Below are 22161 nucleotides of genomic sequence, written 5' to 3'. Positions count from 1 at the left end.
TCTCCCCCCACCCCTAGAATATCAACCACCCACCTGCATGTCCTTCACGCTGCCCAAAGTGTAGTAATCGCCGTGCTCAGTGCCCAGGAGTGCCTGGCAGAGGTTGAATCTCTGTAGTTCCAGCAGAGCGGGGCAGCGGTCATCTGGCACATCCTCCTTAGCCATGCAGTAAACGGTGGTCAACACCGCCACTTTGGCAGGGTTCACTTCCATCTTGATGGGCACCATAGAGGCAGGAGGGGTCATACCTACTGAGTTCAGGGGCCGGTTTCGGTGACACCCTGCCTGGGCTTCAAATGCCAGCTGTTCCCGGTTGACAGCTAGGGCCTGGCAGTGAGCCCCAGAAGTCACATGGCGCAACAAAGCATGACGCTGGAAATTGTCGGTGCCCACCGTGAAGGCATTCTCCGCCTTCCCGTGCTTGTTCCGAACCAGGGCTTGCCTACACTCCAAGCAAAACATCAGCTTTCGCTCATAGTCAAACTCCAGCCAAGTGAACTCTTCCTTCCAATGCTCGTTGAAATAGCGCTTACATTTCTTGTTCGAGTTGGAAGTCTCTCCGGCTGGCTTCTTCCCTGGGGGGACCATCCCCGCCTGATGGATGGGCAACCTTACAAACCCTTTTCCCCTGGTCTCCCCCCTCCCCAGACTTCTCCTGAGACAAACACTCCTCCCAGGGCTGAGGGGAGCCAGGGGAGAATGAGGAGGGGGGCAGACCAATAGGTTAATGGGGACTGTCCATCTAACTTAGCCGAGAAAGTTATTCCCACTCCGCCGCCAGGGACTGGGGATGAAAGAGACAAGGGGAGATAAATTAGGGGTGTGTTACCAAGAGTAAGAGGACTTGTTAGGCATTTGGGGATTGATGACTATGGGGTTGGGAAGGCTCAATCATTTTTGTTCATTATTGCCTCCTTCATGCTCTCCACCCCACCCCACTCTATACACAAAAGTTCCAGCTACAGGTCAGGAAAGGACCAGAAAGGGGAAAAGGAGAATGAAGAACAAGTAGTCATGGAAAGATCCAGGAGTTGCTGTCCAATCAGGAGGTGGATATAATGAAAACTAGACCTGCCCCCTCTATGTGCAACACATACAAGTATACATACACACACATACACAAACAGTTCCATTCTCTCTCTCTTTTTTTTTCTTTTTTTTTTTTTTTGCAAGGCTATGGGGGTTAAGTGACTTGCCCAGGGTCACACAGCCAGTGTTAAGTGTCTGAGGCCGGATTTGAACTCAGGTACTCCTGAATCCAGGGCCGGTGCTTTATCCACTTCGCCACCTAGCTGCCCCCAGTTCCATTCTCTCTTAACAAGCTCCTAAGACATCCAGTGAAATACTCCTATTTCTACAAGATGAGAAAAGAGGCCCAAGAAGGTTTGGAAGTACCATAGACTCAGAGTGGAAAAGGACCTCTGAAGCCATCGACTTCAACTCCCCTCTCTCATTTTAAAGATGAGGAATGCTGATCTCCAGGGTCTATGCTTGTGATTGCACATGTAGAAAAGTCTCAGAGGCTAGACGTGAACCTAGCTCCTCTAACGCCAAAGGTAACTCTCTTTGCCCTCTACCATGGGGTATAGGTCAAATATCTTATTCAAAGTCACGGCTCTGGGGCTGGAAGGGATCTTAGAAATCATTCAGTCCAATCCTCTCATTTCACAGATAAGGAAACTGAATCCTAGAGAGCGCAAGGGATTTGTCCAAGATCTCACAAGCAGTAAAGAACAGCTAGGGCACTAAACTTGGATTCAAGAAGATCCAAGTTTATGTCCTGCCGCAGACACTTATTAGCTAGCTGTATGACCCTCAGAAAAAGGTCAACAATCAATTTCTTTTTCTTCTTCTTCTTCTTTTTAATTTTGTGGGGCAATGAGGGTGTGGCCCAAGGTCACACACCTAGTAAGTGTCATGTGTTTAAGGTTGAATTTGAACTCAGGTCCTTCTAAATCCAGGGCCAGTAGGGGCAGCTAGGTGGCGCAGTGGGTAAAGCACCGGCCCTGAATTCAGGACTCCTGAGTTCAAATTCAGCCTCAGACACTTGACACTTAACACTTAACTCTTAACTAGCTGTGTGACCCTAGGCAAGTCACTTAACCCTCATTGCCCTGCAAAACAAACAAACAAACAAACAAATAAATAAATAAAATTAAATCCAGGGCCAGTGTTTTATCCACTAAGCCACCTAGCTGCCGGGACAATCAATTTCAAATAGTGGTAGGTTTCCTCATCTGTAAAATGGAGACAATAATATCACCTACTTCAAAGGGCTGTTTTGAGTAGCAAATGAGAGAATATATACTTTGCAAACCTTAAACCTTTATGAAAGAAAGAAAGCTTGCTAACTGCCTCCCCTCTTAATGCTTCTACCTCTGCTTTGGGGGGGCGCTGAATGGGTCCTTTGCCCAAAAGAGACAGCCTAAGAGCCCCTACATCCAGCTCACTGGGGATAGATACACAGATCCCAAGGGTAACAAGTGAATACCAGGAAAAGGGGGAGGAGCTGGCCTGAGAGAACCTGAGGGGCCTACAGGGGAACCTAGGGATGAACCCTAGGAGAAGCAGGGCTGCATGGGGGTGTGGAAGAGGAAGCATCCCTTGGCTCCCAATAAGGGCAATTAACCCCTTAAATTCGGCAACAAAATTTTAATTCCTACCAAGAGAGCATTCCTATGTTTGAGCTGCTGAATCCCCTGTGTATGCACCCCAACAGCCCCTACCTCTGGCCCCGAAAGCTCCCAGAGGGTGAGGAGAGGAAGCCCTACCTCCCACAACATAAAACCAAACATTCTGTAAACCTGACGTGTAAAATGTGGGTGTAAAAGCCCAAATCTCATCTAGATGGTGCCCCAAACCCCTCCGTCATTCCCAGAAGGTGCAGAGAGGGAAGCTGAGGTAGATTTGAAAACTTCCTCTCGGTGGGTGCGGGCAAGAAGCAGCCCCCAAATTAGTCACTCGGGGAAGCAGATCGTACCCCACGATACACAAACACACAGACACAAACACGCGCACATATACTACAGACACACGTTGCGGTAGCTCCTGCATCCCTGGGCGCCCCATCCCCCTGCCTGAGTTGGGAAGGTGCCGAACCATCGGGTTGGGACTGGAGGCCGGGACCACTGGGTACCCCACCCTGTCTCCCCTCCCCAAGCACCTCCTCCCCCCACCCCCTCACAAACTCACTGAGCCATGGGAGCCGCCATCTTGAGCGGTGGACACTCTGTCCGCAGCCTCCTTCGGCTCGGAAGAACTACAGCAGCCACTAGCGGTAACCGGGGCGAAGAGGCCGCCCGCAGCTGGAGCCGGAGCCGGAGCCCAATTGGGGGTACTTGGGAGGATGGGGGGAGGCGCGGGCAGCGCGTAGAGGCCGCCCCGGGGCCACACCTGCCTCACCTGCCTCACCTGGCGGCCCGGAAGGCGGTGCACCTGAGCGCACGTGCCCCGCCCCCAGCCTCAGCGGGCCACTTGGGTCGCTCGATCTCCCCCGCAAGTCCTGAAGGGCTAATTAACTTCCTCCCCAACCACCCCCTCCTCCGCCAGCAAATAGATTCTGCTTTTCCACAGCCCACGCAGCCGGCCGCAGAAAGGATGGATGCTGAAGGTCAGATAGCGGCAGCAAGAATTGCTTTAGCTGTGGGGGACAGTGGGAATGGCGCAGGCACAAGAGCGTCGGCTCGGAGGCTGGAGCTCTACGTTCGAAATCCTAGCCCTGCCGCGTCTAGCTCGTACGACCTTGAGATAGTCGTTTGACTTCTCCAACCCTCAGTTTATTCCTCTGTAAAAATGAAAGGGTTAGACTAGATTTATCTGTGAAGACTCTTCCAGCTTTAAGTGTGGGATCAATCTAGTCCAAGCCCTCTCAATTTTACAGAGAAAAAACCCGTGACCCGCACAGGTTGTGTTCAGTGGTTTTATTCATGATAGCACGCAGTCAAGCAGTCTCGGATTTGAATATAGTTTCCTGCTGACTATAATCCAACACTCTTCTCTTTATTTTTTTTTTATGTATAAGTTTTGTTTTTACATTACCTTTCATTTCAGAATATATATGTCCCTGCCTACGTCCCTTGGCCAGCGCGCCTACCCTTGTAACGAAATACAAAAAAAGAAAGGATGAAACAATTCAGCAAAACCAAGGGACAACGAAATACTGAGTCAGACACAGCAATCACTTTCTCCTAGGAAATGTGGGTTTGGGAGCGTGGGGAAAGGTGGAATAGGGACAAAGACGGTTTCCTGGTTAGAGACTGGGGGACAGAAGATAGTCTCGGGGCGGCTAGGTGGCGCAGTGGATAAAGCACCGGCCCTGGATTCAGGAGAACCTGAGTTCAAATTCGACCTCAGACACTTGACACTAGCTGTGTGACCTTGGGCAAGTCACTTAACCCTCGTAGACCCCGCCCCCCCGCCCGCCCAAAAGATAGATCTCTGAAGATGAAGGGCAGGGCCCTTCCATGAATGTCCTTCAGTCTCTCCTTTTCCCCAACTACTTTTTGGGGGAATTTTCAGATCTCTGAATGGAGGCTTTCAGTTGGTGTCCCACTTCTTGTGTGGTAGAAATCTAAAGGAGCCCAATCTGGGGTTTTCTATCAGTGCTGCTACTAACTTAACTTGCCTCGTGACTGGTTCTCTCTGGACCTCAGTTTCTGTTTCCAAAAAAGGAGGAAACTGGACTAGATCAGGGGTTCTTAGCATCAGTTTTGTTCAATCCCCTTTTCAGTTGTGTCTGATTCTTTTCCATCCCATCTGAGGTTTCTTGGCAAAGATACCAGAGTGGATTGTCATTTCCTTCTCCAGCTCATTCTACAGATGAAGAAACCGAGGCAAACAGGATGAAGTGACTTACACACAGTAAGTGTCTGAGGCCAAATTTGAACTCAGGGAAATAAAGCTTCCTGACTTCTGGGCCAGCACTCTCCACTGCACCACCTAACTGCCCTTCTTAACACTAACTCCGATGTAAATTTAGAAAAAAAAATAATTTTTTTTAACTGCGATTTCTCCATCTGTGTAAATGCACTTTACTTTTTTCTTTTCTTTTTTTCTTTTTTGTGGGCAATGAGGGTTAAGTGACTTGTCCAGGGTCACACAGCTAGTAAGTTGTCCAGCAAATGCACCTTTAACAGAAATAATTACAGGGGGAGGGGGGGAGTATATAATTTTACTTTGAAATAAAAAACAATTCATCCTACTGTCTCTATTTTCTTTGCCTTCATGAGCTTAAAAAAAAAGCACTATGTCAGCCTTTCACCTGGATAGTATGGTCCCTGAACAGACTTCAGGTATTTGTAAACTTGGATGGGGGAAAAAAGACATTTATTTTCACTAATCTCTAACTGAAATTTAACAGTCCTTCCTTTTATTTAAAAACATTCTGAGAAGAGTTCAGTGAGCTTCACTTGACTTACAATGGGGTTCATGATGGAAAAAAACAAAAACAAAAACAAAAACCAGTTAAGATCCCTGGGCTAGATGCTTTCTAGTTAGGTTCCTACCAGGCCTGACATTTCTATGAGATCTCACCTGGGGACCAGGAACTCTCTACTCATGGGGTCAGAAGACAGGGAGTCCCAGGGTCGGATAGAAAGGACTCTAGGGATGGAGGAGATGGATAAGTAGCAGAATAATTTCTACCCTCTCCCCACTCATCTCTCTGGCCTGGCCCTCAAACCTTGGGCCATGTCAGAGCACAGACTGTCAGTGGGGGGAGGGAGCATCTCTGAAGCAGGCACTGAACCCCCCTGAGAGTGAAGCCACGGCCCTGCAGCCGCCCCCATTGAGCAAGTGGCAGGCGGCCAACCCTAGCTCCTCCCCGGGGCGCTGCACACATTTTCAGGCCACATTCACTTTGTAATGCTTTCTGCATCTGACATGCACGTGGAAGGGCCCGGGCCCCTGGGGGCCTCCACTCAACTAGAAAAGGCCACTGCACACGGAGAGGCACACGTGCCCGCACGCCGCAGGCTACGATGATGACAAGGCCGAGTTGAGGACGAGGCACTTTGGAAAAGACACTGGGGTAGAAGTCCAAGCAGAGCTCACATCTCTTTCACTATTTCACATTTAAAAAGTGCTTCACACTCCCTGTGAAGTCTGTTGTTCAAGCGTTATCCCCTTTTACAAGTAAGGAAACTGAGGCTGGGGGTGGGGTGTGGAGGTGAAGCTTGCTCAAGGTCATGCCCCTAAGTGGTCTAGCCTGTTGAAAGATGAACTGAGGTCCAAATTCAGGGCTTTCTTCAGTCTACCCTGAGAAAAGGCCACTCATCTCCTCCCTTCCCTTCCCTTCCCTTCCCTTCCCTTCCCTTCCCTTCCCTTCCCTTCCCTTCCCTTCCCTTCCCTTCCCTTCCCTTCCCTTCAGTTCTATGCATCAAAACGTAGAATCCCCCTTAGAGGAGTGGGAGGGAAAGGCAGGCTTATTTGGCTTGCCTTTTCCAACCTGAAACAGCACCTGGCAGGTGAACCCCAGCCCCAGGGAGTGCTAGTTAGAACAAAGAGCCAGGACACGGGTTGGGGTTTGTATGTGCCTATGTGTGTGTGTGCACCTGCGTCCGCGCAGGCGTCTGCTCAAGAGAGTTGGAGCAGAGCTTCTGCCTGCCCAGGCCAGGTGTCTCCCCGGGCCTGAGGGGAGAACATAGAATGGGACTGGGAGGAGGGAAGCTGTTCCATTATCTAGGCAGAAAATGAAAGAATATGTCAAAGGAAGCTGGCAGAAGGGGGACTGAGTTGGGGCGGGGGAGAGCAGAAAGAGAGGTAGGCCAGGTGTCACCTGTGAAATAACATCAGCATGGTTCCCAGGGGTGGGGTAGCAGAAGAAGCGAGCCTCCTCACTGATTCACAGATGTACTGACGCATGCAGAGAACGGAGACTTATCAGACACATTTTCATTTCAACTCGATCCCACAGACACTTATTAAGATCATGCTATGTGCCAGGTATGGAGAAGACTAAGACAAAAAGTGAAAAGAATCTCTGCCCTCAAGGAACTTACATTCTATAGGGGGAAAACACACCCACATAAATGCATCTTATAAATACAAGATATGTACAAACCTATATGCTGCCCGCAGATAATCAGAGAGAAGCATACACCGAGCCCCAAATATGCACACCCCATCCAGTGACATATAAATAGATCCACACACACAGATGGACACAGGAACTCGTGCACAGGAAGACATACAGACACACCAGGAGACTCATATTCAGATCCACAAGCTGCACATAGGAAGGGACTATTTTCCACGTGTAGAACCCATGAACAAAGGACAAAAAGGAATGCAGGCTTAAGAGAGAGCTAGACAATGGAATGATCGAGTATCTGGATCAAGGCCTTCACTAGTCCCCCCTCTCCCCATTTTATATGGTCCAATTCTTGAATCACATTTGCTTGGAAGGCCATAATTTGTTTCTATACCCTCTGAAACCCAAATCCTGTGCTCCAGTGTTGACATGGTTGGGAGGATTGGTATCCTAAAATTGTTGTGAATAACAAAAGCATGAGAAACAGTTTCCCATCGGTAGCCTCAGTTTCCCCTTCCTAATCACAGTGGTAGTGTACTCTAAGAGTACCCAAGGAGAAAGCAGGCATGATGGCATTCTCTCAAAAAAAGGGTGATGGATTTTTCTACCCACAAAAAAAGAGAATACAACAATTTGCGGGGCGGGGGGGGGGAGACTAAGCAAGCAGCTGGTCTCTGGCTCTTTTAAGGGGCACAAAGAAAACCTAAGAGGGAGCTGGGGAGATTATGGATGGAGTCTTCCCCAAGAAAAGATAGGATTAACTGCCTCTCCCCCCCCCCCCAAGCCAAACCCCCGTGACATATCTTACTCCTTTAGTGCAAATTCTTTACCTAAGATTCTTTTCTTTCCTTCCTTGGTTCATTATCCCCACCCCATCAAAATAAACATATGTTCCAGAAAACCCCAAGCTGTCCCCACATTTCCAAGAGACTCCACAAAACCCTTGGGGGGACTTGGGTGTGGGTGGGTATTGATATGATACAAGAAAATCCTGGCACATCTGCCACCTGGTAGCACATCTGGGCTCTTGCCTCCCTCCTTTCTCCATACCCCTCCTCCAAAGACTCAAATGTTTAAACCAACTAAACATCTGTGGCTCGCACCTCCTACCCCTTACCCCAGCCCATGTTCTAAGTCCGAGGGTCTTTCCTTCATGCCCCCTTCACCCTCACTCCAACCTAAGAAGCAATTTACCTGAGCATAACCTGATTGATAGTTGGGGATCTCGACAGATGAGAGCAAGGGGGGCAGATCGGAGTAGAGGTAAATTGGACATTCCCCCCTTCCCCCTCATCTTCGACTAAAGAAAAGTCGTCCTGTAGTACTTACCCAAGAGCATTCTGAGCCTCTGGAGAGCCGTTCTCAAGTGGAGAGCAAATGAAGCCCCGGCTGAGTAAGGGGAGGGGAGGGGAGGGGAGGGGGGAAAGAGGGAGGGAGGGGAAGGAGGGAGAGCGTGTGGGAGAGGGGAAGACCAGGAAGAGGCAGAGAGAGAGAGAGAGAGAGAGAGAGAGAGAGAGAGAGAGAGAGAGAGAGAGAGAGAGAGAGAGAGAGAGAGAGGGGCGCACAGAGAGCACACTCAACACTCACTAACCTCTGTGTCACTCAGAGGAGTTCTCCTATTCCCTATAGCACTTAGTCCTTTCTGATGACAATCAAAGTCATAAAAATAAACTATGCTCCTGTCCCCATCTTGGGATGGGGAGGTGGGGCGTTAGGGGAAAGAGTGGGAAGGTAGACACCAAAGGGAGTCTTTATAATGAACACTGAGATCACCGAGACACCTTGCTTTGGAGCGAAGGGACCTCCCATCTATCCCCCTGCCTACAAACAGGAGAGTTGGTTCTTCCTGCAGTCTAACTTTAGTACCTATCACTGCAGGTGCAACCCATCTCCTCTTTATTAGTCTCTCTCTCTTTTTTTTTTTTTGCAGGGCAATGAGGGTCAAGTGACTTGCCCGGGGTCACACAGCTAGTGTCAAGTGTCTGAGGCCGGATTTGAACTCAGGTCCTTCTGAATCCAGGGCCAGTGGTGCTTTATCCACTGCGCCACCTAGCTGCCCCCATCTCCTCTTTATTAGTCTCATCCTTCATATACTATCCCCCGCCCCCACACCTCCGATATTTCCCTCTTTTCTCTGAAAAGGGAACAGGGGCTTAGAGAGAGGCAGCAACTTGTCCAGGTATCTACCACATTAGCCATGGGGTGCACAGGGGGATCCCTGGCATCTTGTACTTAGTATTGGAGTCCTTGACACTGCTGTCTATTCATCTGATCAGTACCAGGAGAAAAGGTTGAGGACTAGGGGGAGGAGGGGAACGCTATGCCAGAGATCATTGTTCTTTTCCTCGCCCTAAAGAGAGGCCACTTGTTTCTACACTCACCTTGGCATCTGGCAATGGAGTCAGAGGAATGGGAGGAGAGACTTTTTGGGACCACTGCATTCCAAGGTGCTCCCTCCGCCCCAATCACTCTCTCCTCATCTCAGCTCAGCATCCTGTCTCCACCAGACATAAGGCAATAATCACTGCCTCCCCTCCCTCCCCCTAACAGCAGCCGGGATACCTGAGCTCAAAGAAAGTAAGAAATGAGTGGAGGGGGGGAGGAGGAGGGAGCTGGTAGCAGTTACTCCAGAAAACAGGTTTGTCCTTAGAAGTTACCCCAGGAGCACATTACCCCCTCAGAGAGGAAACTCCAAACCCAATCACTAATTAACCTACCTAAGGAGACAGATGAAAATCGTTTTCTCCTTTGGAGCGGGGGATTTGGGTTAAGCTCCTCCTCCTCCGCCTCCTCCTCCTCCTCCTCCTCGTCTACCCCCACCTAGGTCCGATCCTGGTGGTCCCATTGACAGACCGGGTGAGGTGTACCCCAGCCCAGAGAGCCAGGTGTCTGGCAGGGAGCAGAAGTGACGACGGTGATAGGAAGAAACCTGAGTCACCCAAATGATTCCTCCTCTCTCTCATCCCATCAGGGATCAAATGCAAACACGCAAAAATCAGGGGGCTGAGGGTGTGGGGGCTGGAATTTCAACAGGAAGAACTATGGCTAGACAGCAAAAAGAACTTCCTAATGGCTCAGGACAGGATCCAAGATTCCTCTGAAACTTGATTCCTTGGGCCCCACATTCTGATTTCTTTTATGCCACAGGGTTGGGACAGGAGCCTGAGCAAATAAATCTTCAAAACTAAGTTAAACTTCCTGGGAAGACAGATTTGGATCCTATGTTGGAACCAGGGACCCAGCAAGGCTTCTGAGATAAATGGAAAAGAATGGTGGAGAGGGAAAAGAAGGGACTGCCAGATGAAAAATTAATTAATCGTTTGGGGTTGGGGGCAGGATTTTTATCAAGAATTCAGGCATGGGGAGCAGCTAGCTGGCGAAGTGGTTAGAGCACCGACCCTGGATTCAGGAGGACCTGAGTTCAAATCTGGCCTCAGACACTTGACACTTACTAGCTATGTGACCTGGGCAAGTCACTTAACCCCCAATGCTCCAAAACCAACCAACAAACAAACACAAAAAGAATTCAGGCTTGAACCTAGGACCAGGAATGTAGCCTGAGGCTAGGTCCCCTTAGAGATTAAAGGGACGGATTAGAAAAAGGAGTAGGGGAGAGGGTGTGTGTGTGTGTGTGTGGTGTGTGTGTGGAGTTTTTCATTCCCATTCCCCTTCCCACCCCCCCTCCCCAGCCTAAAGTAATAGCTGTAATAGCTCTTCTCAGAGGGAGTATAATGAGGATTCCTCTGCCCCAGATCCATTACTCTGATGCCATCTTGGGTCTTTCCAGTCCCACTTAGTATCTGCCTGCATTCTTCATGCAGAGTCCCTGGTTTTTTTCCAATAATGCCCGGAATGGAAGTTATCTCTAAAATCCCTTCCTTCCCTCGGTGTCACATTGCTTGGACAATGGGAGGGGGAGAACAAGGGGCAGCTGAAGGGCTGTGCCATCTAATTACATAGCGAAATAGACTCCTGGATAGCTCTTTGGCTGGGGCAGCTAGGTGCCAAAGTGGGTAGAGTGCCGGGTCGGGAGTCAGAACACTCATCTCCCTGAGTTTAAATCTGGCTTCAGACAGAGCTGTGTGACCCTGGGCAAGTCACTTACCTCTGTCTGCCTCAGTTTCCCTAATCTGTCAAATACTAGGAAGGAAATGGCAAACCAATCCTGATCTCTGCCACAAAAACCCAAATGGGATCACAAAGAATAGGACAGGGGCAACTAGGTGGCACAGTGGATAGAGCATGGGCCCTGGATTCAGAGGACCTGAGTTCAACACCGACCTCAGACACTGAACACTTACAGCTGAGTGCCCCTGGCAAAGTCACTTAACCCCAATTGCCCAGCAAACACAAACAAACAAACAAAGAATAGGCCACAATTGAGCATAATGAAGGTCTTTGGCTAGGTTAGTCACTAACATAGGGGTAGTTCTCAATAAGACAGGCAAGCGATTAAACCCCCCTGTTTGGTGCTGAAGCCTAGCAAATCAGAAAGACCTCTAGATCTGATTCTGATTAATAACCCACATTTTTATAATACTTTACATGTCATTTTATTTGATTCTCATAACAAGTCTATGGGAAAAGGTGATATGATTATCTCATTTTGTTGGTTTCTTTGGTTTTGGTTTGGATTTGAACTCAGGTCCTCTGAATCCAGGGCTCCTTATCCACTGTACCACCTAAACTGCCCCCTGATTATCTCCTTTTTTTTTTTTTTTTTGGATTATCTCCTTTTTACTGCTGAAGAAACAGATGAGGCAGAGAGAGGTTGTTATTGGGTTTTTATAATGTCTTGCCCCACAGTCACACTGCTAATAATAAACAACAGGCATTTTTTATAGGCTCTAAGGTATGCAAAACACTTGCATACGTTATCTCATTCCACAATAACCCTGTGAGGCAAGCGCTCTAATTATTCCCATTTTACAGATGAAGAAACCAATGCTGAGAGAAGTAAAATGATGTGCCCAGGGGTCACACAGCTAGTATATTGCATTGGAACTCAGGTCTTTCTGACTCCAGATCCAAGCATTGTTTCCCATTGAGCCACTGACCTGCCTAACAAAGGCAAGAGGAATATGGGTCAGGAAGGTGAGGGAATGATGATCTTGCCTGCCTTCTCCCAGATGTCACTGTATCCTTGGCCATTCTCTCTAGCACCGGCTGTAACTTCTGTCCTGCCCTGCCATCCCACCAGTTCTAGAGGGGGATATGGGATAACCATTGCTCTCCACTGCCACTTACATACTCTACTTTCCTGGCATTACTCAGCACCTTCTAGCTGTTCTGTCCAGGCCCCAAGTCATTCTCTCTCTTCTCTCTCTCTCTCTCTCTTTATTTTTTATTTTTAATTTTTTTTAGTGAGGCAATTGGGGTTAAGTGACTTGCCCAGGGTCCACACAGCTAGTAAGTGTTAAGTGTCTGAGGCTGGATTTGAACTCAGGTCCTCCTGAATCCAGGGCCGGTGCTCTATCCACTGCACCACCTAGCTGCCCCTCTCTTTTTTTTTTTTTGGCAGGGCAATGAGGGTTAAGTGACTTGCCCAAGGTCACACAGCTAGTAAGTGTCAAGTGTCTGAGACTGGACTTGAACTCAGGGTCCTCCTGAATCAGGGCCAGTGCTTTATCCAGTGTGACACTCTGCTGCCCTCCATTCTCTCTCTTCTCAAGGAGTTCGGTGTGCTGTCTTAGTACCTTCTTCACCTCCCCCAGTTCCTGCCTTAGACTAGAAGACTTTGAAATTTATTATTGATGCTCCCCCAAAACACCCTAACCTCCCAACTCCTTGAGCTGTTTCAATCTCAAGGACCTGTCTCAAACCACCCACCTCAGCCACACACTTGGCAACAACATTGGCCCACAAATGTTCCATTTTTACGATTAAAAAAAAAAAAGACTGGGGGGCAGCTAGGTGGTGCAGTGGATAGAGCACTGGCTCTGGAGTCAGGAGTACCTGAGTTCAAATCCGGCCTCAGACACTTAACACTTACTAGCTGTGTGACCCTGGGCAAGTCACTTAACCCCAATTGCCTCACTAAAAAAAAAAAAAAAGACTGCTGTTGCTCTGATCATCATGGCCTATAATGCCTTGACCCCTCCTAAATCCATTCTTCATCCTCACCATGACCTCCAGTCCCTCCAACCATCGGTTCTTTCTTCCTTCTCTGACTTTGTTTCCTACCTTCCCAATCTTGCACCATAGTTAACCAGTAGACGGCCATACTATTCTCTACTTCCAATCCCTTGACCCTTTGTCCTATCATACTGCTCCTCCCTTGCCAGATGCTAGATCTGGATTTTTCCCACCACCTGCCACCTCTGCTTCTACTCACATTTTGCAGAATGAAGCTTTGGGATGTCACTCAAGCAAGCTGACTGGTATACTACTAATTCATGTCAACTCACCTCAGTTGAGGCCCTCTCTGTGGCAAGGAGTTGCTTTTAATCCTTCCTAATGGATTCCCTTGGCAAACCATCCCAGCATCTTTGCCAAGAAAACCCCACGGGCAGCATTGGCATGCTACATGGGTCACCAAGAGTTGGACAAGACTGAATGACTGAATAAAAAACAACAACAAAGAATCCCCATCCCATTCCTCCTTTTCTCTCTTCTAACTTCCTATACTTCCCAATGCCCGCATCCCCTCTCTCAACTTAGGACCTCCATCATACTTTTATTGAGAACATTGAAGCCATTCTCCAGTTCTCTACACCTTTTTTTTTTTCTTTTCTTCATTTTAAACCTCCTAATCTCTCCTATTTTACTGGTTACTGATGAGAAAGCCTTCCACTTGCCAAAGCCTGCCTCTCTTTGGTATGCCCTTTATCTCATTCCTTCTCATCTTATCTAGAAGATTGTTCCCTCTGTCATACCCTCTTTCTAATCTTCGGTCTTTCCTTAACTACTGTTTCCTTCTCTGCTGCTTTCAAATATATCCAAATCTTAATCCTTAAAAACCCTCATTAGACCATTATCATCCCTACAAGATATCATCCTGTAGATCTCTTCCCTTTCTTAGTCTAAATCCTACAAAAAGCTGTCTACATTTTGTTGCCTCCATTTCCTTTCTTTTCCTTTACTTTTTAACCCTTTGCAATTTGGTTGGCCACTTCTTGACTCAACTAAATCTGCTCTCCAAAGTTATCACTGATCTCTCTCTCTTTTTTTAAATTTTAGTTTTTTAGTGAGGCAATTGAGGTTAAGCGACTTGCCCAGGGTCACACAGCTAGTAAGTGTTAAGTGTCTGAGGCTGGATTTGAACTCAGGTACTCCTGACTCCAGGGCCAGTGCTCTATCCACTTCGCCACCTAGCTGCCCCCATCACAGATCTCTTTATGGCCAAATCTGATGATCTTTCCTAGGACCTCATTCTTCTTGACCTCTGTCAAGTCCTCTCTCAGCTTGGGTATATTCTCTTTTTTGGGGGGTTACCATGAAAATACTTTGTCTTTGTTCTATCTCTTGTATTGCTTCCTTTCCATCTCCTTTGCTGGATCATTACACACATCATGACCCTTGGCTGCAAGGTATCACTCTGTTTTTGGTTATCTTCTCTTCTCCCTCTTCACCATCACCTGATGAGCTCAAAAGATCCATGGATTTATTTATAATTTCTATAAATGGCTATTCAGCCTCAATCTCTTTGCTGAGTTCCAGTGCTGTATCACCAGCTGTCTATTAGACATTTCAAACTGGATGCTCCCTAGACATCTCAAACTCAATATATTTGTAACAGAACTCATTATCTTGCTTCCCTCTTCTAAACTTCCTATTTCTCTCTAGGGTACCACTATATTTCTAGTTTTCTAGGTTTAGAACCTAGGCATCATCCTCAGCTCCCCACTCTCTTATCCCACATATCCAATCAGTTGCCATATTCTCCTATTTCTATTTTCCCAATATCTCTCACATCCATCCCCTTCTCATTATTCATATAACTACTAACTTAGTTCAGAATCTCATCACCTTTTGCTTGTATTAATACACAGCTACCAATCTGATTTTCCGTAGTGAAAGGCTGACCATATCACTCCTTACTCAAGTAAATTCCATTGGCTTCCCATTGACTCTAGGATAAAATAGAAAGTCCTTTGTTTGGCTTTTGAAAAAAATATTAAGAAACCTTGATCATCATCACAAACAATGCACATTTCCATATCCTAAGGACTGAAATAAAGATTGCAAAGAAAAGTGTGTGTATTTGTTATGTAGAGCTTGTTTTCTTAAAAAAATACAACTTTAACGTGGGTAGTAGTACCAAAACATGATCTTCTTGTTCTTTGTCCTTTTTGACTTTCTTTTGTGGTTTTTATGTGTTTCCTTAATGCCTTTTTTGTTTTGTGTTTTGTTTTTGTTTTTTGTTTTGCCAGGCAATGGGGGTTTTAAGTGACTTGCCCAGGGTCACACAGCTAGTAAGTGTTAAGTGTCTGAGGCCCTGATTTGAACTCAGGTACTCCTGAATCCAGGGCCGGTGCTTTAACCACTGCGCCATCTAGCTGCCCCGGTTAATGCCTTTTTATTTATCGTTTTTGTATCATTATCAATTTTTTCATTCCCACAATATTCTTCCCTTTCCCAATAAAAGCCCTACCTTGCTACAAGTATAATTGAGTAAAATTTATTGGTATCATAGGGCAACTAAGTGCTGTAGCGGATAGAGCATCAGGCCTGGAGTCAGAAGGACTTGAGTTCAAATCCTGCCTTTGGCACTGTGTGACCTTGGGCAAGTCACTTGACCCTGTTTCCTTATTTTCTTCATTTGTCAAATGAGCTGGAGAAGGAAATGGAAAACCATTCCAGTATCTCAGTCAAGAAAATCCCAAATAGGATCATGTAGAGTCAGACATGACAAAACAACAATAACAACCAATTTTTATCATTTTGGTTGTTACTTAAAATGCATATTTCATTCTGCACATCTAGTTATTTGGTAATTGAATGCTTTCTTTCTGGCTGATAGTATTCTTTCTTCTTTGTCCTAGATTTTGGTTCCAGTTGTGTACATTTCTGGAAGTTGTCAGTCTGAGTTTTTTTTCAGGACATGACTGGTAGCTTCTATTTACACTTTGCCCTCTGGTTCAAATAGTTTTGGGCACTTTTCTTGTATAATTTCTTTAAGTATAATACCAAGATGTTTAAATAGTTCTGGGCAGTTTTCTTATATAATTTCTTTAAGCACATATACCCAGATGTTGTTTTGGTCATGATTTCCATAGAATATGATCATCCTGTTTTCCAGGAGAGTTATTTTTTTTTATAGTACACACATCACAGGTTCTTCTAAATTTATAAACTATTGACTATTTCCCCCTGTTCTTTGTTGTCTCCTTGAATCATTAAGTTCTATTTTCTCCGTTCTATTTTTCAGGGAGTGTGCTATTTGAATCATGTTTTCCACTTTCTGTTCTAAGCAGGGTATTCTCCTTTCAATTTTTTCTCTACGTGTTCTAATTTCATTTTAAATTTCTTGATACATTTCTTCCATCCATACTTGGAGACCTTGTGGTCAGACCTTTCTTCTTTTTCTTTTTTTTTTTTTTTAAAGTTCTACTCATGGGGGCAGCTAGGTGGCACAGTGGATAAAGCACTGGCCTTGGATTCAGGAGGACCTGAGTTCAAACACAGTCTCAGACACTTGACACTTAACTAGCTATGTGACCCTGGGCAAGTCACTTAACCCCCATTGCCCTGCAAAAACAAAAACAAAAACAATAAAGTTCTATTCATACTTATTTTGGAATTATTCTCTTCTGAGTTTACCTCTTCGGCTTCTCTTAATCTAGACAGAGTATTTCTTTATTCCGTTAGGAGTTCTATTCAGTTTATTTATGCCTCAGTTCTTAGATTGGGAGTTCATTCTAAGGCAAGGCTTTGCCCTCTCTTACTCTTGGATGGGGTATCTAGGCCCTGGGCCTGTCCCTGTTACAGTCTGGATGTTTCTTCTGTACCATGGTCTCTGATAGGGTGTCTGGATTCCTGGCCTGGTACTGAGAGTAGGGACCAGGAACTTCCCACTGCCTCAGTCCCTGACATCTGCCTTGGTCTCCCAATAAGTGGCTCCAAACTCATCTCTGTCTCCTTTCCCTTGTGTCCATCTGAGAACTGGCTTTGTCTTTTTCTCTCTCTCTTTTTTTTTTTTTGCGAGGCATTGGGGGTTAAGTGACTTGCCCAGGGTCACACAGCTAGTAAGTGTCAAGTGTCTGAGGCCAGATTTGAACTCAGGTACTCCTGAATCCAGGCCGGTGCTTTATCCACTGCGCCACCTAGCCACCTCAACTTTGTCTTTTTCTGCAGTTTGGACAGGCCCCAACTGCATATCAGTTCTGTCGTCTTCTAGGAGAACCTCAAAACATGTCCTAGCTGTACATTTGATGCCCTACAACATATCATTCTGTCACATCTTCATCTTCTGCGGTAGTTACCTGTCAGGAGCTAGCCTTGTCTCCTATTCTCTGCCTCCAGCAGGTTAGGATTAAGATAATTCCAGCTTCAGGCTCCAATGTCCAGATATTGCCCTGGCTTCATACTCCCCCTGGTGTGACCCCTGGCAAAGCATCTATAGGTTTTTGGTGGTTCCTTATTCAGTCCTAGGCTGGGTAGAGGAGATAAATGGTGCTTTCCTTTGGTTTCATTGGATCATTGTTTCATCTGTCTCCTTTTAAAATCTTTCTTGGGACATTTCTCGGGGGAGCCAGCCTCAGCTAAATCCTTTCATATTGCCATCTTTGCTGGAAGTTTTTCTTCTTGGCTTTTGTGTTCACTTGGAGTCGCATGCCAAGCCTAAATGAAAAAAGCATTTTTGATGGACTTGCTATGTGCTGAGCGCTATATTGAGAGCTGGGAACACCAACAGAAAAAGCAAGAAGGTCCCTGTTCTCAGGAAGCTTACCCTCTAATTGGGGATGACAACACATAAAAAAAAGTTCAGATGCAGGAATGATAGAAAGGCCTAGGTGTCTTCAGGATGCAGTGGGAGGGCAATGGTTTAATCTGTGGGGGGTCCTTAGGTTAAATCAATAAATCAGACAACAGACACGGGGTGTACAGGACTCTCATCTCAGTCCAACCTCTACATGGCACAGCAGAGTTTCTTTGAGTAGGCCCCCTGAAATGTTTTTGGGGTCAGTGGGTCCCTATAAGGGGTTAGATGGGGAGTTGCAAAGAGCTTCTAAGGGAAACTAGTTACTTCTAAGGTAAGGTAGGGTGTCAGGCGTGTCTGATTCTTTGTGACCCCCATTTGGGGTTTTCTTGAGCAAGATACTGGATGGTTTGCCATTCCTTCTCCAGCTCATTTTACAGATGAGAAACTGAGGGCAAACAGGGTGAGGTAACTTGCCAGGATCACACAGCTTAGTCAGGATCGGAGGCTGGCTTGAACTCTGGTCTTGTCTGACTCCAAGGTCTGGTGTTCTACTTACTGTACATCACCTAGCTGTGGGTAATTTGGGATAAGGCTTAGGACCAGACACAGGCAACCTAAAAACAGACATGATCTTACCCTTGGGGCACCATGACGTCCTTTCGTTCAGGAGGCTCTTTGCTATCTGTGTAGATGGTTCATCATAGTAACTGAGGAACTATCAGTGGTCTTTATTAGGGAAGAGGGCATGTATAATGGGCTGAGAACAGGAAGGAGTAGGCTCTCCTTATACTACGCTTTAGCAGATGGGAGCTGAGCTGGCTAGCAGGTAGCACGAATAATGGAGTCTAGTCTCTGCTATGCTGGCAGCAGAGAGAAACTCAATGACCACAAGACTGGTGGAGGGACCCAGCAGAAACAGTGCATTAGCACCAACATGATGCATCCATTAGAGATCAGAGACACTATGCCCATCATATCATGATGATATCATCCCAGACCTCAGGCAGCAGTGCTGCAGTATTAGAGGTATGAACTGCTCTGGTCACACATGTCTCCTAAGTGTGCCCTCCCCATTGGGGGTGCGACAGTCTGTGGGAGAGCATACCCCATGTTTGCACAGAGGGAATATTTTCTTATTTTATTTGCTCTGTTGTCTGACCACGTCTTTTCCTTTAACTAACATGTCCTCTGGTTAGCTGGTGAAAGTAAAAACCTCGATGGGGGTAGTTGGCAAGCTAGGGTTTGGAGTGAGTTCTGATGCACGAAGTACCTCAAACCTGGAATAGTTTTTCTAGGGGCCCCGGGGGGCTTTACCTAAGGCCTTTTGGTTATTTTGTTTTTGTTTTTTTAAATGAAAAATTCATTTATTAAAATGCAGAATTCTATTGAATTATTTATTTTAGAAATTTCCCCCTTGTGTTAGACTGCAAATTGAGTTTCTAGTGAGTGAAATTGAGTTTCACAGTGTGTCAAAAGCCCACTAGAAAGCTAGGGAGATGCATGTATGTAATATGTCCTCAATGTTATTCAAACACTATTATTCACTGTTAAGTGCATCCCCCTCATTTCCATCTAAAACACAGAATGAATCTTGATATATTTAGTGATGAACTCCTTCCATTTAGGGCCCAGGGGAGCAGATTGGCCCAGGGTTCATCTTTCAATGCTCTTCCCCATCATCAGCTCAGGGATGTGGGAGGGTCAATGGGGCAGCTCTCTCTCACCCTGGCTCACCCCTTGCTCAGATCCCACTAGGATCTTCCCTTTTCTCTACCCTTCCCACCAGCACTCCCTTTCTCTTCCCCCTCCTGGCTATAGTCTATTACCCACACCCCTATCTATTCCCACCTATGCAGGAAGAAGCCTGGAGTACCAGCTCCATTCCTGCCCGCGGGATCATTTCCCCTTTCCTAATAGTCATGGGTCCAGGGTGATGGTGGGGTAGACAAGGCTACAAATGCTTCATTTAGCAGGCAGTCGTCAACTACAATTCTTCTGGTAAAATGGAAGATGATCGGACCTTACCATCTGCCCTGCTCTTGTGTCCTCCATATCCCTCTGCCCCCTCCCCATCCCCGGGTCACTGCTATCCACTATGCCCCTGTACACTAATGTCTTGAACCTTCCTCTCTATGTTATCTCCCCCAATTTGAATTCAAGTCCCTTAAGGTCTCCCTTTTCTAATTGTACCGAGGCTACTTAGCATAGTTTTTGGCACATAAAAAACACTTTATAATGCTTTAAAATATATATATATATATATAATGCTTTTCCATTCCCGCCCTCATTCATTCCCTATAATCCATCAACCCTGGCCCCGGAAAATATCCAAAGCCCCAGGAAGGCCTTTGTTCTTGGGAAAGGTCAGAAGGCAAAAGAGGGAGGGTTAGCAAAGTCATTGATCTCCACTTTATTGGAATGAGACTCTTGTTGCTTCCCACCCTGAGGGCTAGCCATCAGGATGAGGGGCAGTTTAGTGAAAGACCTAGATGCATTCCTGGGGAATGAAAGAGGTCCCTGTGCAGGAAACAGGTGAGCAGGGGGCAGGGAAGGATGTGGTACAAATGCAATAAGAAAGGAATAAGGGAAGCTGGTTGGGGAAAATATGCTAATCTAGTTGTTTCCCTATCTCAAGCCTCTGGAACATCTCCCCCTGAGAGGACTTGGAAATCCCAAGAAAGAGATTCCCCATTTCCAGTCTCCTTTTCCTATTCTCCCTCCTCCCTCCAGTTCTTCTGCCTCTTTGTCAGATCCTCCCACCTTAGTGTTAGATTAGGGAGTGGAATCAACAGGATGCACATTATCATCTGTGACTGCTTGTCGGTCTGCATGAACTGGCCCCCCAGTGGCCCCAAATTGCAGTGACAGCACCATGGAATGGACACAGTTCTTCCCCCCACCCACACCCTGGCCCCCTGACAGGCAACCTAGTATAAGGAGAGCCTACTCCTTCCTGTTCTCAGCCCATTATACATTCCCCATCCTCCAACTTCAACAGAGCTAAGAGGAGAGCCCCCAAACACGCATGTACAATGCAGCAGTTTCATGGAGCTAACCAAGACTGTGAGTATAGAAAAGGCATCATATAACAGAGAGACAGACAGACAGAGTCAGAGACAGGGAGATGTCAGAAACAGAGACAGAAAGAGAAAGACAGAGAGAAACAGAGAAAGAGAAAGAAGAGTGTGTGAGAGAGAGAGGGAATGAGAGAGAGATGGAGAGAGAGGAGAGAGAAAAGAGAGGGAGAAGAAGAAAAAGTTTGAGGGGGAAATAGAGACAGAGAGAGGGAGAGAGAAGAGGAAGAGAGAAAAGAAGGAAGAGGAGAGGAGAGAGGAAAGGGGAGAGACAGAGAGAGAGAAAGAGAGAGAGAGAGAGAGCACTCTTGATGCCCTGTGGCACACTTGGCCCTGCTCTGGCTATAAATATGCTGTTCTTTCCCTCCCTAGAACCCTGTCCTAGTTCACGAGATTATAGATTTTCAGCTGGAAGGGACTTCAGAGGTCTTCTATCCACTATCCTCATTTTACAGATAAGGAAACTGAGGTTGGGGGAGATTAAACTCATTTGCCCAAGATCACACAGATCCTGGGACTGACCGGTCCTCTTGATCCAGCTCTTTCTGCTTGTCACACTGCCTCTGAGGGGACAGAGATGCAAGGATCCACCAAAATGACCAGGAAGGAATTTACCTTGGGGGAAAAGGACAAAGGGCTGGCTACATCCTCCTGTGCCTCAGCCCTAGTCCAGGTTTAGCAGGAGTCAATCCAAACTAGCTGTGATTCCCTGAGCCATTGGTGAGGATAGGAGAAGGCAAACAGAGCTACATTTAGGTCTAGGCATCATATCTTCTCATGCCTTCTGAGCCTGGGCTATTCCCAATCTTCTATTCCCTAAGCACTTTGGTCATTAGAGGGGATTTGGGGCCCTGGACCTATTTATTCATAGTATCATATATTTAAAGTTGGCTGGGACCGTAGAGATTATCTGGTCTAACCCCCTCATTTTACAGGTAGGGAAACTGAAGCCCCAAAAGGTTAAATGGTTTGCCCTCGATCCCAAGGATAATAAGTAGTCAAGCCTGGGGTTCAAACTCTGGTGCTCTGACTCCAGATTCCTATTGTTAACATGCCCTTATTTTGGAGGAGTTAGGATAACCAGAGGCACTTGGAGCAGAGGAGGAAGGGTACCTGGGCTAGGAGAGGTGGGAAAGCTAGTCTATGGCACAGAGAGAGCTGGGGCTTCTTTCTCTATCATCTTTTTTTTTTTT

At 46.6% G+C, this 22161-nt stretch overlaps 1 protein-coding gene across 14 annotated transcripts in view; it reads right to left on the bottom strand.

The window, feature by feature from the left end:
• Positions 1-22161, bottom strand: part of ZNF385C (zinc finger protein 385C) — a 78246-nt gene that overhangs the window by 14363 nt on the left and 41722 nt on the right. For 6 of the 14 annotated variants that reach the window (XM_044001261.1, XM_044001257.1, XM_044001263.1 and 3 more), the window contains one exon: positions 8360-8419. The exons of 6 other annotated variants lie outside the window; for them this stretch is intronic. In XM_044001261.1, the coding sequence (XP_043857196.1) occupies positions 8360-8419 (60 nt within the window). Of the gene's footprint in view, positions 1-33; positions 1169-3192; positions 3812-8359; positions 8420-22161 lie in introns of those variants that run through there. 2 more of the 14 variants (XM_044001251.1, XM_044001252.1) reach the window with 2 other exon arrangements.

This window comes from Dromiciops gliroides, chromosome 4 (assembly GCF_019393635.1).
Source record: "Dromiciops gliroides isolate mDroGli1 chromosome 4, mDroGli1.pri, whole genome shotgun sequence".
NCBI lineage: Eukaryota > Metazoa > Chordata > Mammalia > Microbiotheria > Microbiotheriidae > Dromiciops > Dromiciops gliroides.
Note: the sequence above shows the minus strand (reverse complement) of the source record. Positions and strands in the feature narration are given on the sequence as shown.